The sequence below is a fragment of the Hibiscus syriacus genome, unplaced genomic scaffold, assembly GCF_006381635.1.
Source record: "Hibiscus syriacus cultivar Baekdansim isolate YM2019G1 unplaced genomic scaffold, ASM638163v2 tig00001509_pilon, whole genome shotgun sequence".
NCBI classification, from domain to species: domain Eukaryota; kingdom Viridiplantae; phylum Streptophyta; class Magnoliopsida; order Malvales; family Malvaceae; genus Hibiscus; species Hibiscus syriacus.
The window spans coordinates 256,543-275,811 of NW_024061875.1; the positions used below are offsets into that span (position 1 = coordinate 256,543).

At 33.4% G+C, this 19,269-nt stretch overlaps 1 protein-coding gene across 1 annotated transcript; it reads left to right on the top strand.

Moving 5' to 3' along the window:
* Positions 1 to 12,529: 12,529 nt before the first annotated feature.
* Positions 12,530 to 17,710, top strand: LOC120128232. Its single transcript, XM_039145958.1, has 4 exons — positions 12,530 to 12,553; positions 14,404 to 14,514; positions 14,610 to 14,747; positions 17,567 to 17,710. The coding sequence occupies exons 1-4, from the start codon at positions 12,530 to 12,532 to the stop codon at positions 17,633 to 17,635; spliced, it is 342 nt and encodes a 113-aa protein (XP_039001889.1). The 3' UTR covers positions 17,636 to 17,710.
* The last annotated feature ends 1,559 nt before the right edge of the window (positions 17,711 to 19,269 follow it).

Sequence of the window (19,269 nt, forward strand, 5' to 3'; positions counted from 1 at the left end):
TTTAGAATTATTTAACATTTAAAACCTCATGCATGCATAGAATAAATGAGCAACCAAATAAAATAAAAAAAACATTAAGTTTAGAGGTTACCCATTCCTTTTCATGTATGGCTTGAGCATCTTGAATATCATCAACTTTATCATCATTGCTCCCACACACCTACAAGAGACATTTAAGTAGATTTTGGTATCCAAATTGCTTTGGATCCTTGAACATTAGTTTCAATGCCTCTTGTTCCTTTTGGAACCCATACTTGTCTAATTTTAAATCGTTTCCTTTCTTTAAAGGACAAGTATGTTCCTTATGACCATGATAATGACAATGTGAACATATTGTCATTATTGAACTAGATGAATTATTTAAAATGATCTCTTTTTCTTTTGTTAAACATTCAAGCTTATCTTTTAAATTGAAATTTTCTTTTTCAATACTTTCAAATTTCATTTTTGAGAGTTCTAAATCCTTCTTCAAGATTTCACTTTGATTTTCAAAATCCATTTTCATTTCTAGAAGAAGTTTGTTTAATTTGAAAATTTCTTTTTCAAAGTTTTCAGATTTTATTTTTGAAAGCTCCAACTCATTTCTCAACATTTCATTTTGATTTTCCAAGTCTGTTTTAGCTTTCAAAAGAATATCATTTTTAGCAATAAATTTAGAAATCAATTTATTGTATTTGGAGTTCATGGTCTCAAACTCCAAAAATAATTTATCATAAGCATCTTGTAACTCATTAAAAGATTTTGAATTTGATATATTTGAGTTAGAAGATACCTTTGGCTCTGTGAAAGCTAATAGAGACATCACTTTTATTGGTTCTTCTTCTTCCTTGTCTCTATAGATCTCCTCAAGCTTATCCCACATTTCCTTGGCACTTGAACAAAAGAAACTCCTTATATACATTAGGATCAATTGCACAACACAACATGTGCATAGCTTTTGATTTGTTGAGCTTCCTTCTTCCTTCCGTTCTTGAGTACTCCACTTCTTTACCTTCTTAGTAGGAGAGGAATATCCTTTCTTGATTATCATCCAAGCTTCCATATCGAATGCTATGATGAATATCATCATACACCTCTTCCAATGACGATAATTTGTTCCATTGAAGTATGGAGGCACGTCAATTGGTCTGGATTCTTCCATGGAGAATGAACCGGAAGTGGACGCCATCTTTATCGATTTAACTCTTCCCGGATCGACTCAAGAGGCGATTAAACCTTCAAATGAGTTAGGCTCTGATGCCAATTGTTGAGTTAATCGATTGACGAATATGGCCAAGAGGGGGGTGAATTGGTAATTAAAATTTTGGTGGAAGCTTTTGCAGAAAATTGAAAGTAATTGCACAGCGATTTAGAGTGGTTTGACTTTATCAACCAGAGTCTACGTCCACTACCTTAGCTATCCACACTAAGGATTTTCCAACAAATTCACTAATTTGTTCTTTCTTTTGAGGACAAAGAGTAACCTTACAAACCCTCAAGAATTATACCCCAAATTCTTGAGCACACTCTTTTTCAAAGAGAAATACACAAATTTGCAAACTTACAAGGAAAACCTCACAAGGTAAGATGTTTGCACAATTCTATAACAAGAAAAGAACACTCACAAATAATTACAAATGAGCACAAATGGTGTTCTTTGAAAGCAAAATGAATATTGAAATGAAAATTGGCTTGATTTGCACAAACTTGGTGTTTGATGCTTTCTCTCTTGTTTCTCTATGATTTCTTGTTGATCAAGGGCTTCAGAACTTGTTTAAATACACCTTGAATCACTTCTGGACGTTGGGGATGATTAGTGAAGATCATATAGCCGTTTTAGTGTGAAAACAATTAATAAAATAGCTTAGAGCGTGGGGGGAATCGGTACCCCCTATGGGGAATCGGTTCCCTAAGTGTAAAATTCAAATATTTCGACCGTTATACAAGGGGGGAATCGGTACCCCCTGGGGGGAATCGATTCCCTCCGAGCATACTGGAATTCTCGGAGCCAAACCATTCATGGGGGAATCGGTACCCCCTTAGGGGGGGAATCGGTTCCCTCTGAGCAATCTGGAATTTTTAGCTTTGAAATGGTTCGAAATACTTTGTAAAATTATTTTGAAATTGTTTTAAGATTAAAACTTAATTTTACAATTTGAGTAAGGATTAAAAATGATCTTTGAAAGATTTGGAGTAATGTTTTGATATTCGAATAATTCTATCGAATATACTTAGAAAATCATTTGGAAAATCGTAAAATTCATTTAACTTAATTTGTTATATCGAAATATCAAAATGTTTACAACAAAAGTTCATGTCGCTTGCTTCCCCATTTTTCAAGTTTCTCGGGATCCAAACACTGTCATAACAATGGTGCTTTTTCCATGTTTTGTTCTTAATCTTGTTTAGGCGAACGTGGATGCTGATGTTGCTGTACCAGGGGTACCGAAGAATAGAACGTTTAAGAAGTTCAGTTTCAGAGGTCTCGATCTCGATGCTCTCTTGGATATGTCCACTGATGAACTCGTCAAGCTCTTTCCTGCTCGTGCTCGTTGAAAGTTACCACTCGTTATTTTCTCTATTTGATTTTCTTCTTCTTCAATGGTTGTTGATTTTGAAATTTAGATATTTCATTTATGCTAGTTTAGGTTTCAGAGGGGTTTGAAGAGGAAGCCAATGGCTCTGATTAAGAATTTACTCAAGGGTATGAGTATTCTTCTATTTTCCTTCTTTTTCAACTATGAGGAATTAACTGATACTTTAGAGTTGTGTGTGTTTTCTTAATGTGTGGATCTGCATATGTTCTAGTGTTGAGATTGAAAACGCAAAATGCCTAAGATTTTGGAGTAGTCTCTCCTAATGTTCTTCATAGTGTTGTTGTTGGTTGTGTATTTGCTTTCATATGTTAGACTAGACATAGATAAATTGTATTGATGAAAATCTACGGTTTCAAAATGCTTTCTAGATTCAATACCTAGTGGTCTATTGTTCGTAGTTGTTTTCGATATCCACTTTGTTTATATTGCACATCTGGTGATCTGATTTTTTGTGACTCCCTTTGGTAACAGATAACCATATAGTTCTACAGTTCAATTGTTGTTCCCTCTTTCTTGGTTTGCTTGATCTGTGTACATAATGTAGTTCCATGTTTCACTAGCAACCTTGTTGGGAAGCTTATGATGCCAGGGGCTCATGGCTGTAATAGCCAGCTATCGTTTTTTGTGATATCACGATACATAAAACTATCATGAAATGATTTTCTTTCTTTCTCCTTTGCCCTTATTTTAGTTAGTGTAGTTTCATTTTAGCATATCTCTGTTACAAATTTTGCAAGTGAAGTAGGTAGCTTTGATGATTCATTGGGATATTTAACTGATTTCTTGTTTATAATAAAAGTTTTCCTTGAAATATTTTTATTTATGATGATCCAAGTAAATTTTGGTAGCAACTTATATCGAGAATGCTATTCTGCTGTCTTGAAATAAAAACGGGAGGCTCCACCTAGTGAGAAACCCGAGCCGGTTAGGACGCACCTCCGTAACATGATTATAGTTCTTGAAATGATTGGTAGTATCATCGGTGTTTACAATGGAAAGACCTTCAATCAAGTGGAAATCAAGCCAGAAATGATTAGCCACTATTTGGCTGAATTCTCAATCTCATACAAGCCAGTAAAGCACAGAAGGCCTGGTATTGGTGCCACCCATTCATCCAGGTTTATTCCACTCAAGTGAATGTCTTCACTCTTAGTTTTGTTGGAATGCTTTTCTATTATGGAAGCTTGATCGGAGTGTTTACTATTTAGTGTTGTTGTTTCTCTGTTGAGTATTCAAATTTAGAAAAAGACTTCATTAAGCTTTGCATTTCTTTCCTATTTCCTCTTCCCCTTCTGAACTATTTATTACAATCACCCGGTCTGGCCCAACTTCGAAGTTTATGAAATAATTTTGATACCACTTATTCTATTTATTTATTTTATTGATAGATCACGCTGATAGCCTTGATTTAATAGAAAGAAAGTTCATTTATAAAGGTATGGTAATTGGCATAAGATTTAAACAAACAACGAATTTGGGTATGTTTTAGAGAATTTGACATTGGATTTTAACTGCTCGAAGGGAGCAAATTTTATGTAGTTGATCTCACTAGTTTGAACTTGAAGTTAAGCTGTGGACTTTTTGACAAGTTGTTTCTTAACTGAAAATCTATTGTTTCCTTGTTACATTGCTTTTTTCTGACGCTCATATTCTGCAAAAGTATATATTCTGTATGCTATATGAAGAAGTAATTGTTAACATTTGATTCCCATATGTTTTCAGTATCATAGTTTACTTGAATGCTTAGAAACTTAAATTTATGTCTCCTAGAAGCTTGTAGCTATTTTTATTTGAGGAATTTATTTGTTTATGGTGTTATGTAAGAAACTATATTCTTAATGCACTTTTTTTCTTTGTTATGATCCTTCACCTTGAATGTAAGTCATATATGTAATTTTTGCTCGAAACCTATGATAATAAACATTATACATTCTCCTCTTTAATGGTTTCTTCCTTCTTAACTTTGGGAATCCATTAGGAAGATAGATGCTTGGATGGGATGGGCAGCTGCACTACATAGTATTTAGTGGATAGCCAATACTAGTTTCTATAAAGTTTACCTTGGTGAATTATCGCATCTGCAAGCGTAGGAAATGGAGGAGTGGGTAGTTCCAGATCTGTTAATGGGATCAATACTTCTCTGTGAGTCGAAGCTAACTATTTTTTTCTCTTTGTTTTTGTTTTTTTTAATTCTTCAAGGTTATTTGTTTCATTTTTAACTATTTTTTTATTAAATCAGAGAAGCAGAAGAAAAGTTATTTTGGAGGTAAATCACTTAACATTTTCACTTACATATTTTTCGTTCAATATTTATTTTGTGGTAAATAAATAGACTGCCTATTAATACTATTTTCCTGAGTTTGAATCCACAATAAGTTCTCTGTTAATGCTAGGTTATTTGGAAATGGACTTGTTTTAATTGAGTTCGAGTAAATGAGAATAGTGCTAACATTTCTGCTTTCCCTATGAATTCTTATTTTATTCCTCTAAATGGTCTGGTAATCTTATACGAGATGCCCTTATTGTTGAAGTGAATGGTGTGGCAAACCTTGTTGAATGTTGGTCACTATATATGGTAGAACTTGACTTTATTATTCCTTATAGTGTGTGTTAAGTAGTTCCCCTTCTTGTCTAAGGTTCCTAAATTCTCATGTAAGGTTTCTATATATTATAGAACTAATGTGACCTTGTTAATCAGGTTGGCTGTGGTGCTGGAAATTTTATATTCCCTGTAATTGCTACATGCCCAGAGGTTGATCTATGTTGTTCCGAGACTATGCTGTTGGTGACCTTGCTCAGGTTGATCTATGCACATATCGTTTAGCACTATTTTAGTAAAATTAATGTGTTAAGATCTTATAATCTGTTAGTATCTTCTTGTGATAATCTGAGAACATTCTTGGTTTTTTGTTTTCAAATAGCCATAGGTGATGGATATTATGTTTGTAACTTAATGTGAATATATTGTATGCAAATGGATTGCTTATATATAATATAATATATATATTTAGCATTATGAGGCATTAAATGTGATTTAGTTTGATTATTTGTCAATCTACAATATATATAACAATAATTAACGAAATACAATCACGACACACGAATGTGTGTCATCTTTTTTAATGATGTGTGCTTCAATGACACGCAATGTATGTCATACATGCGTGTCATAAATTTATGACACACAAATGTGTGTTATCTTAATTTATGACGGGGGCTTCAATGACACTCAATGAACATCATAAATGCGCATCATAAATGTGTGTCATAAATGCGTGTCATAGATTTATGACACACAATTGTGTGTCATCTGAGATTCATATCGATGGCTTCAATGACATGCAAATGTGTGTCATCTACACCCATAGATGACGCGTAATGCACGTCATTAAAGGGGTTTTTTTCTAGTAGTCATTCATATAGTGATACTGTTGGTTCTTAATTGATGTGATCCTAACTAGCACCAAACTTCTCGGTGCCTTACCCACACCATTGAAGATGTCAATGATTATTTTGGAGGGATTTCTCATTAGCTATATATTTATATTATGTTATATTCTCATATATGTCACACATTGAAATGTTTGGTGTGGAATATATTCATATATGAATGTGACTTGACATCTTAGTTCAATTTTTACATGTTCAATTATGATATAAGCATGTCATTTCATTTATTTCATTTACATTGCATTCCATTTATTTTAGTTACATATTATATGTTTTAAATGTTACATATTCTATATTAACATTTAATATCACATTTATATATGTTATTAAATATTAGAAATTTAAGTCATATTGGTGCATGTATATGTTAGGCATGACATGCATATATGTGTGTGTTAATAGTTTATTTTATAAGCTTTTGATAATTTAATTTATAATGGAAAGACCATTATTTGGAAGCATGGTGGATGACTATACAAATGGATGGTTACAAGTTTATGTTAGAAGGCATGCTGGAAGGCTAAGAGTTGCATTGGATGACAATAAGATATTAATTTACATCCAAGGGAGCTTCAAAGAAAAATGAACCTTTTTTCACACTTCTTCATGGTTGACAAAGATATATGGTCATCATTAAAGGACATGACTTTTCATACAACATGAAGGGATATAACTCAAAGCTATAAATAGATGACTTTTAATACAACATGAAGAGACATAACTCTAGCCTTAAAAGAGATGACTTTTCATAACACATGAAGGGACACAACTCAAACCTTAAAGACATGACTTTTCAAGAAGGAATGGTTCATCAAGAGACAATTTTCTCTTCACCATGGACGACCACCTTTTTCAAGCCAAAGGAGTATCTATTCATCCATTTTTAAAGCCTATAAATAGGGTATTTCATTTAATTTATAAGCATCCAACTTTGAGTGCAAATTAAAGTGAGAATTCATCTATTTTGTTCTTATAAGAACTCATTGACTTATCAAGATTCTTCTTGTGGCATCAATCTTATTTTCTTTTATATTATTATTTCCTAATTTTTAATTAGTGAGTCACGATCCTTTCGATTGAAGATAATATTAGAATCGAGTCAATACTCGTCATAGTATTGGTTCTTTCTTTGTCCTTTAATCTTTCTTCTTTCCTATGCCATTTTTATCATCTTATCATTGTAGCATACACACATTTATCGTACTTACTATTCCTTATAATATATCATTCATTTATCTTATAATAAACCTATACTATCATCACTATTTACCGTACTCTAAACGCTTATACCAAACCTAGTTATACTTGATCTTAAATCATTTATCCTTTCTTCATAATTCTATTCCCTTGAGAGATTTCTTAATAGGTTACGATCAGGATACATAAACAATCTTTGCAATCAGTATCTAAGAGTGAATCATTTGGTATCAGAGCTTTGGTAAATCAAACAAGTGTCTTTGCTTTGTGAATTTCATTTCAATTGTGAAAAAAAGGAGAGAAAAGAACATGAAAAATATCAAAATCAAAATGATGAAATTGTGCCAAAAAAAAAGAAAAAGAAAAAAAAGTAAAAAGCAAGGCATACAAGGTAAAAAAGGATGAAAGAAATACACACAAGTATTGATTGTTTAATTTGAGTTTTCAATCTCTTACTAGTGACCCAGGTTACCACACCTTCATCTTTCTTTTAGCCTACCCTTATTACTTTTATTTTCCCTACCCTAACATCAAAATTTACAGTTGAGTTCACAAGAAAGGATTGATCAAGTTTTGAGTGAGTTCGAATAGTAACTTAAGAGATTTGATTTGAAGGGTAAAAAACAAGAGATCTGTGAGATTAGAAGGGGAACAAAATCAAAATTCATGAGACTAAACACGAGTAGAGTGATTATTTTCTTGGAGTGAGTTTTTGTGAGATTTTTATGTAGGTGTGGTTTTATTTTACTAACAATGTCACAAAATTCTATCAATAATCCAATAGGTCCAGGAAAAGGAGGAAATGACATTCATGTCACCATACCATGTTCAGAGCCACTCCCCTCGGATCCACAATTCTGCAAATACGATAAAGAACTAACAAATGAAAATTAAAATACCAGGGACCTCCATTCCAAATCCAATCCATATCCACTTTATGATATAGCCGAAAAATATTTCGACCATCCTCCAATTCAGTTATAGAAATACCACCAATGGGATGCCAAACGTTTACCAACATCATCAGTATTGCTTGAAAATTAATGTTTCTCGAGGTGAGAAATTAACCTACCAAATATCTGTCAAAAGAAACCAAAGGGGCAATATCAAATTGCTTAATCGAGAGAACTTCCTCCTCTTCCTCACCAAGATTCAAGCTCTCAAATTCACTAACGACTACTTCCATAGCAGCACTTCAAAGATTTCAAGGGTTGAAATAGGAAACAAAACAAAGAACCAAAGAGAAAAGATCCTCACAGAAATAGACCACATAACTGAAAAACCCTAAACTTGGGTAGAGAGAAAAAAACCCTAATATCGGGTATCTAATCTTTCTATAACTTAAAATCAAATCGAATATACCTTTATTATATTAAATGTTTTAAATGTACGTATATATAGGATAGATTTATTTTTACGTTTTGTATCTATACTTCATAATATATATTTATTATTACTTATTTTAAATATTTATGTACATATCATTAGTTTTGTACTTAGATTATATTTTTCCCATAAGATATTATAAAAGTAATATTATTGTAAATGGAACCTATGAAAATGCCTCTTAACTTACTAGAAGTGTGTTTCTAAGAATTATCAGTACAAAATTATATTTTTTATATTCAAATGACTTCCAAAAAACTTATATGTGCACGCGCACGCGCACGTGCACACACATACATATATATTTTTTTATAAAAAATAAAATTATATTATTTTGTAAGGGGAATCTATGAGAACGCCTCTCAACCACGTATAATTGATTAGGTACTGATTTAGAGCGTCGTGTGGGTGTTCATCTTTCCCCTCGCGTAATCGACTCTCGAACCCTTTCCAATATGAATTTTTGGTTAAACATATATTTTTTAAGGATTTCCTCTCAAAATCTCTTTAAAAAGACATTTTTTGTGTTCTATCTACCTAACCTAAAGGTCGATGATGACTCCTAACCGATTTATTCTTCTAAACTTAAGTTTTATACCGAAGACTTTCAAAATAAGTTGGATGAATATGAAAACTTAAGAATTGTTTCGACAAGTCTCATCTCACTCAAAACGTTTTTCACCGTCCAAAGGATGTCTTACTCCATAATCCATTGATAGGAGACACATCAAGGTATTCATCTTGATCTTATTATTATTATTAACTTGGAATTTTTGAAAAGTTAAGGGGTGTTTAATTCGCAGAAAATATCATTATTAATAGAAATAATGTTTACCGGAATTGTATTTTTTATGTTTGCTTCACGAAAAATTTATTATCAATTAATAATTTATTACCAATAGTAGCATTTTTTTTGTTAAAATAGAGGGAATGTCATTACCTCCAAATCCTTAGGCATTACACAATTCACACCATTTTGGATAAAAATACCCCTAGAATAATGAATTATTTTCATGTAGATCCATCTCAACTCTTATTCTTCCTGCCTTGCTCAAAATTGTAAACATAATAATAATTTACAAATAGTTTGATTTACTAAAATATTAATAAATTTGAATAGTTAAAATTATTTTATATATTTAATCTTTAAAATATTAAATATTAATAATTTATGAGGTGAAAATGATATTATTATAAAATGTAATTATTTAAAATAATATCAAACTTTGAGATATTAAAAATAGATCTTATATATTGAAAAATAATATTTTTGTTCACTCGATGTTGAAATTGATATACAACTCTTGGAGTTATCAAGAATATGCAGAAGCGTATCTATTATCCAATGTTAAGCAGTACATTTATACATGAGTTCATAGACTTAACAGCCTTCTAACTGCTCCTAACCACTCCAACAGACTCAACAAATTGCTAACAACCTACTCATTAATTGTGCACACACACTCCAAACTACACTGAACACACGCAAACTAACAGCAACATATGCGAACTCACGAAAGCATGAGTTCATGCTTCAACATTCTCCCCATCCTTCTCAGTTGTTCTCGTTTTAGCTACCTGAACTTTTTGACTAAACAGAACATGTGCAGACTTAGCCAAAGGTTTGGTCATTCCATCAGCCACTTGATGCTCTGTTGGTACGTAACTAACACGAACAGCTCCACATTCTACCTTTTCGCGCACAAAGTGTATGTCCAATTCTATATGCTTCGACCGTGCATGAAACACCGGATTAGCACTCATGGCAACTGCACTCGTATTGTCACTCCATACGACCGGTATCGCATCAACTTCTTCCCCCAAGTCAGTCAACAAGGACTTCACCCAAATCACCTCAGCAATTGTATCAGCAATACTACGGTATTCAGCTTCTGTTGTTGAACGAGAAACAGCCTTTTGTCTCTTTACACTCCACGAGATCAAATTGCAACCAAGGAACACACATGATCCTGACACCGATCTACGATCATCAACATTACTGGCCCAGTCAGCATCTGCAAATGCAGTCATACTGCAAACTTCAGCTGCAGAAGAACGTCTAAACACTAAGCCACATTCAATCATTCCACTCAAGTAACGCAATATCCGCTTAACCGCAAGCCAATGACCATCACAAGGTCGATGCATGTACTAAGCTACCCGATTAACACTAAAGGCGATATCTGGTCTTGTATGACTCAAGTACAACAAGGAACCGACTATGCTTCGATACATCCATGCATCCGAAAGCGGCTTCCCGGCATCACTAGTCAACTTCGGTGAAACCACCATCGGTATAGGTGCAGGTTTAACAGTAAGCATAGCAGTCTGTTCCAGCAACTCTTTAATAAACTTGCGTTGGCTCAACACCAACTTCTCAGAGGTCCTATGCACTTCAACACCCAGAAAGTATCCGAGTTCTCCCAGATCTTTCAACGAGAACTTCGCACCAAGTAGATTAACCACCTCATTAATAGCATCATTAGACTCACCTGTGATGATAATGTCATCGACATATACCAGCACTATTATACGAACATCACCCACTCGGTGGATAAACAAAGACGCATCAGACTTCGTACCACAGAACCCGAGCTCCAGCAGGTAATTGCGCAGCTTGGCATACCACATGCGTGGTGCTTGTCGCAATCCATACAAAGCCTTCCTCAGCCTATAAACAAGCCGAGTTCCATCACTAGCCACTCGTTCAAAACCCGGTGGTTGGACCATGTACACCTCTTCTCCAAGCTCACCGTTAAGGAATGCGTTGTTAACATCCACCTGCCTTAAACTCCAACCTCGAGTCACAGCAAGAGACAACACAACATTTACAGTAGTAGTCTTCACCACCGGACTAAACGTGTCACCGAAGTCATGGCCAGGTACTTGTGAGTAACCCCTCGCCACAAGACGTGCTTTATGCTTCAACACATATCCATCTGCATTAAACTTAACCTTGAATAGCCATTTGCAGCCAACTGCTGCTCGCCCTTTTGGTAATGGTTCTAACGTCCAAGTGCCATTCCTCACCAACGCATCATATTCAGCCAATACTGCTTCCTTCCATTGTTGAAATTAATATACAACTCTTGGATTTATCAAGAATATGCAGAAGCGTATTTATTATCCAATGTTAAGCAGTACATTTATACATGAGTTCATAGACTTAACAGCCTTCTAACTGCTCCTAACCACTCCAACAGACTCAACAAACTGCTAACAACCTACTCATTAATTGTGCACACACACTCCAAACTACACTGAACACACGCAAACTAACAGCAACATATGCGAACTCACGAAAGCATGAGTTCATGCTTCAACACTCGAGACTATAATATTATTTTTCATATTATATTATATTTATATAAATAAATATGATTTATGAAATTTATTTAAAAATATAAGTTTAACCAAACATTGTTATCTTAAATTTTTACCAATAAACCAAATAAGATAATATAATATTTCTAGAATAATGTACGTTACATTCCGATAATCATATTCCCAAAGGTAATCTTACTCCTAAATGTGAAGATTAACATTGCTATCAAAACCTTTTCGTATAGTTCATTTAATTAATTTCTCTATCAAAAGAGAAATTAAAAAATAAATAAAAAACTTTGAAAACTGAGTTCCTTAAGAAAAGTCAAGGGTTTGAATTTTGACGTTTGCGAATGAAACAATTTGAGTTTGGAGGGTTGTCATTGCCTCTGCAATACTCGATATGAATTAATCGATTAATAAATCAAAAACCGACTATTATAACAACAAAAATAAATAAATAAAAACTTTGAACAAATAGGGAATTCAGTAATTTTCATTCATTATTCATAACCTAAATTGCTCCTTAAAATCATCGCCCCACCACACCACCCAAAGATAGTTTACACGAGGATTTAGCAGCACTATCTGGGATCATGGATGCAGGAGTCCACCTTACAGTACGAACATGTTGAATCTACATAAAATTATACTTCTACAGTCCGATGTTGATTAGAAGTAAGAAATCCAGTTTGAGTATATTTCTATCTTTGTAAGTGTTTTTTGTATTTAAGTGATTATTTTTATAAATAGATTGTATAAATTAGGGGCTAGATGTAAGTTGATTAATTCTCAAATCAGTTCGTAGTCGTAATTATCTCGTAATTTCTTCTTTAATATCTTGAAATTTCTCCTGTTTTGTTGGTGATTTTTCTCATTAGTTTTTTTTTTACATAAATCTTGGTATCTTAGTTTTCTTTCTCGTTTTACATAGTTGTTGAAGACATACATGCAGTGCTTCAACAATTATTTAACTTACATAAGAATTTTGTTAAAAACTTGAAGACTAATTTTCTTATTGAATTTGTGTCAATTAAGAGATTGTTACATGTTGATGCAAATTCTAATTATTAATTAAGTTAGATTTTATTATCACTCTAATAGTTGAATAATAATTAGCGATAAAAATTATTTAGGCAAGAATTCTTATGAAATAAGAATTATAGGTGACCAATTTTATTTTATTTTATAAATATAGAATAGATCATAACTTATAAGATTATGAGAGAATTATTTTAGAGAGACGTAATCATTTTGTGATTTTTGTAATTTTGAAGTTTATGTTGTAAAGATGAATTTTGTAGGTATATCAATTGCACTCTTTGTGATCTGTATCTTATAGTGAATTATTAGTTCTTTCGTCCGTATAAAATGTATAAAGTTAAACCATGTTAAATATTTCTTTTATGAATGCTTTGTTTTATGGTGATTTCATTTCGATTATTTTTTCGCTTTTAAATTCTTAACAAAAACTTTAAAAACTATTATTCTAAGAAATTATATCAACTAATTGAATTATGACTTTGAGTCGAATTTGGCAATGCATTCATTTATATCAAAATGTTACATAGCTTTGACTTTGGATCTTCTTTTAAAAACTTAAGTGTAGAAATTGGGTTTCGGGATGCGATGAATCATGTTGAGGCATTAATGAGTTGTAAACTCTACAAACAAATAATTATTCATGACAAATTCAATAATATACTTTAATTTATTAGTATTTTCAATTATTCTATTTAATAAGAATATATTCATTAGAAAAAAAATTAAGGAATTAATATTAACCTTTAATTTATCTCATCCAACGATCTTAAAAAAGTGTAAAATTAAAAAATTTACACTAAGTATAAATGGATATATATATATTACTTCTTCGAGTTTTTCGACTAAATAATGCATGCGAGGAAGACATTTAAAAAATAGGGTGTTTGACATTTATTTTGGGATTTAAATCATCAACTACAGCGTACGCGCGACTCGTCACTCCCTTGTGACGAGTTCCATAAAATATAATAAATAATTAGAGCTCGTCACCCCGTGACAAGTTCCATACATTTTTTTTATTTCATATAATGTGTTTTATTCTTTAATATATTTTATGAAAAAAATTTCACGTGTATTATAGCAAATAGCCTAAATCCCAAAATAATTCTCATACACCCCCATTTTTCAAAAAACAAATTCCTGCCTAGAATATTTCCAAAATTTAAACCTTTCATTCCACAAGACTTTAAATTAGTCTTAGTGAGAATTTTATTAAAAAGCATAATTTCACATAATCTAATTTAATGGAAATTATTTAATTGTATTATGAATTAGATTTTAATTATTAAACCAAAAATATATAGGAATTAAATCTCTAATATTAAAAGTAGAAAAATAAATTTTAAATATACTAATAATAAAAAGACTTGGAACATAATTAGAAATTTCATTAAGTACCCATTTTCATGTGTTTTGTTTTCTAAAGTCTATTGGTAAACTGGTAACTGGTGGTACGGAAATTTTCTTTGAAATTCTCTCTGGAATTCCCTCTCATCTTTTCTCGCTGGAATCCTCTTCTGGTGGCGCTACCATTGAGGTGAAGGATTTCTCTGGTCATCTACACCGACTCAATGGTGGTTCGATGCAAGGTTTTTGATTCGGGTTTTGGTTTATGTGTTCTTTTGATTTTAGGTTTATTATCACGATCTCTCCGAATGTCGTAAGGGTTTGTTCCCTTTTCGATGGCCACTGCTCGTGACAGTCGTTGGTCAGAACTGTGGAAGCGTGGAGATCATTCTTTGGTGTGATATGTCTGCGATCACGATTATTGTAAGTCATTCTCTGGCCTTTCTAAGTGGCTTAGTTCACTGTTTATTAATTGTCATAGGGTTTGTCAAGAACTCTTTCATTGTTGGTCATATTTAATATGGGTGTTTCGATCTGGCGGAGGGATTATCAGATTAGTAATGCTTCCTGTTGGTATTGTGAACACTAATTTTTCATTTTACTTAAATTATTATTATTAAAATTATTATTATTATTATTATAAATATTATTATTATATTATATATATTATATTATTATTAAATATATTATTACAAGCCCAAATAATCAGGCCCATTTTACAAGCCTAAACCCTAAACCCAATTAGGGTTTTCATCATCTCAGCTTACAGCCACCAATGATCTCAGCCGTTGGATCTGGTCTGATCCAACGGTCCACAGCTTTCCAGATAAAACCCTAGGGTGATGATACCCTAGGGACACGTCCCAACCTCCGCCTCTGCTTCCAGAAGACTCCACCGCCACACCAACGTCTCAGCTTCAGCCACGCCCGTTGAAGACTCCATAAGTGCGCCCTATGGTGAGTCACCACCATAGTCCGGTGACTCACCAAAGGTCACCCCTTTGTGACCGGTCCGAGACGAACCTCATGGTGGCTATAAAAGCCACTGGTTCCCTGCAAACAAAAAAAAAAAGGGGAAGCAACCAAGATACAGAAACAGAGAGCAGAGAAAAACAAAAGAAAAAAGAAAAGAAAAAAAAAACAGAAAGAGAGAAGAAAAAAAACGAAAGAAAAGAAAAACTACCAACGATCCCAGTCAACGACGAACCAGTATAAAAAAAAGGGTAAAAAAAAGAGAAGAGAAGAGAGAGCTTACTTTGTCATCGGAGGCACTCGAAACATCACCGGAAACCTTCGGATTTCGAAGGTAAAATCCTAGATCTAGGAATTTCTAAGGATTTTTAGGATAAATAGAGGCCGTATTCGACCTCAAGACGTTTAGATCTACGCTTTGGGGGTATTTTTGTAAATTCCGACCACCGTTTACGGTGGCCGGCGATGGTGATCAGCACCGTAGTACGGTGGCCTATGGCTGCCGGTTTTCCTCCGGCGAGGGAAATTAGAGAGAAACCAGAGAGAACTCTGGTTCTCTCATTTTGAGAGAGAAATGAAAGAGGCAAATGGGAAGCTTGGCCCTTCGGGCCAGGCGTTTAGGGTATTTAAAACCCTCCCCAAACGACGTCGTTTTGGGGAGGGTATCTGTGTAATTTAAGAAAGGGTAAACCCTTTCCGCAATCCTTATAGGTCTGTAACTTTACAATTTAGTCACTGAAATTGATTTTTAATCATTTTAATTCGTTTTATAATTTTATTTAATTTATAATTTAATCCTTGCCTGCTTATATAATATTTAGGGTAAATACCCATTTTAGTCATTATCAGTTTATATATCTTTAGGATAAATAATAAATTTAGTCCCTTATGTTTTAATAATTATTATTTTAGTCACTAAATTAATAAATGCATAAAATAGCATGTTTAGCCACTGCAATATTAAATAATTAATTACGAATTAGAGTATTTAATTTCAATATGTTATAATTTAGTCACTAATTTTAATACTTTTATTTAATTACAAGTTTTATTACTTTTTATATTTAGTTTTAATTTATTTTAATTATAGTTTAAATATATTTTAATTTTATATGTTTAATATTTTAATTAGTATTATTATTTTATTTTTATTAATATATATTATTGATTAATTTTATAAATTAATAATGTTTATTTATTTTTAATATCGAAGAAAAGGACAGTCTTGATATAACTGGATGTCTATTCTGGTATTTTAAATAATTAAATATTATAATTTAATTTTACTTAAATTATTTTACTTTTAAATTTTTACATTTTTAGTTATTTATTTATCAATATCAAAGAAAAGAGTTGTCTTAAGGCACCTAGAAGCCATTTCTGATATTTTTAAATAAATAAATATCTTATTAAAATAAATTTTTATTTTAAGAAAATCTTTTGGTTATTTATTTATTTATTAATATCAAAGAAAAGAGCTGTCTTAAAGCACCTAGAAGCCATTTTCTGATATTTTTAAATAAGTAAATATCTTATTTATATATTAATATATTTCTTAAAATTATTTGAAATAAAAGGATTATGAATTAAATATATATTGAATTTTTAAATTTCTAATAATAGAGACAATTTATAATTAAAAAAAAGTACCAATTTTGGGCGTTGTAGGGTGCTAATCTTTCCCTAAATGTAACCGACCACGAATCCCTTTTTATTATTAAAAAGAACGAATTTTTGGTTATAAACGCAGATCAGATCATCTTTAACTGATGTTTTCTTAAAACTCTTTTAAAAGATAATTTTTAGGTATTCGACCTACCTGACCCAAAAGGCCGATGGCGACTCCCAAATTATTTTAAAAACCATTTATTCACATCACTTTTCCCACCAAGTAAAAAAAATTCGTGCCCGGACGAAAACCGGTTACGACAGGTATTGCTTTTATGGGGTTTATTGGGTGTTGTTTTTTCTCCCTTCAAATTGGAGTATTCATTTTATTGATTGTCGTCTTGCCGTTATCATCTATGCGAGTTTGTCTACTATGATTTCAACAGTTTGGTGCCGTCACTGGTTGGTTATTTCGTTGTCGATTGTGGGCAACCGTAAGTCATGGAATTTAAAGGGATTTACAGAAATTTCATTGTCATTTTTGTATGGTTTCCATCTATATTTTGTTAATCTCTGATTTCAGTTGTAGTTGTTAATCTATATTATTATCGATTCTTGGATATATAAGCTAAATGTTTTGTACTGGTGTGTGTCTGTTCCAGCCATCTGGAAGGGATGACGATGGGGATTTTTATGTTGCCTTTACTGGTCTGTGGACGTATCTGGTATAGAACAACGGCGGTGGGCGGAGTGTGTGCGACGACGCGTGGGGTAAATGCTACAGTTTGCAACAAGATTAATCATTTCCGTGATTGTCGAGGTATAGATAGTTACCTACTGGGTTACGACTATATATCTCTTTTTATGCAACGGAGCCCTAGGAGTTAGTGTTTCACAAAGACTCTTTCCGTTGATTGAGGCTCTACAGGTGCTGATGTGGCTAGATCGAATACATCACCATAACTTTTGGAATAAGGCCCTTATTGGCCTCTTGGATTATCACTCAGCAACAGGTTCTGTGTGTTAACAAGGTTAAGACTCCTAGTCTTACCAAACTCGACTTCTCCTCTCTGCATGGTTGTTATTTCGGAGCACGTAAGCTTTCTTTGTTACCTCTTTACTGGTTGTTTGATGCTATAAATACCTTCAGTTCTGGGTTTTTTCTCCACATATTTACTCTCATCTTCTCTTGTAATTTTAGTATGGCTGATTATATCCTTAAGCAAATGGAAGATCTCTATTTTACTGCTTTGAAAACTTGCGAGGTTGTAACCCAAGGTGTCGCCGATATGAACCTGCTGATCTAGGGCCCTGTCTGATTGGGAAGTTTATCTCCCAGGGACCGGTTGATGACGGTGTTCTTGTTCGTATCTTTCGAGGAGTTTAGGGTATGAAAAAGGTTGATGATATCATGGAGCTTCACGAACGATTCTTTCAGGTGAAGTTTAGTTCCGATGAGGCGATGGAGATAGTTCTTAAGCGTAGTCCTTGGACCTGTAAGGGTAACATGTTTTCATTGCTGGCTTATGACTCGGAGAAGGGTCTGGATGACTATTCATTTGATACAATGGTTGTTTGGGTCCGCATTTACAACCTTCCGTTCGGTTCAATGACCAGATCTATGGGAATGGCCTTGGGTGGATGCATAGGTTCTGTGATGGTTGTTGATATAAGATTGGTGGGTGGCAACCTTGGAGAATTTCTTAGGGTTAGGGTTGAGATCGATATCAACCAACCTCTGCGGAGATGTGTGTTTCTCGACTCAGGGAAGAGTGGTAAACCGTGTGTGTGCCCTCTTAAGTATGAACATCTCCCAAAGTTTTGTTACAAATGTGGAATTATTGTTCATAACACATTGTTGTGCTTTGTAAAGGTGGATGAAAAGGCCTCCAAGCTGCCCTATGGAGACTGGTTAAAGGTTTCGGTTTAGCAGCCTAAGTTCAAACCTAGACCTAGGCGACCTATCGAATATGTGTGGTCTTCGAGTGTGGCTCCTTCTGATTTTGTGCTAACTCTATCGGGGGGACAAGATTCTCCTTCTCCTAAAGAGTTGTTTGCTGCTCAAGAGTTAGTGGCGGCTGATGAGACCTCTACTGCAACTGAGAATAAGCAGACTACTGCTGATGTTATTTCGTCTTTTGAATGTGCTATGAATGGGACCTTAACCCAGTCAACGAACCATGAGGGTAAGCATGTTGCTGAGGCTGAAACTATTTTTCATAAAGAAGAGCCGATGACCAAACCTGCTAAATGAACCTTGCAAGGGAAGTATGAAGTAACTAATCTTGTTTCTTCGAAACGTTCCAGGACTATCCTCTACTTCAGATGGTGGGTTGGCTATCTGGCAAGGCAAACAAGATATTAG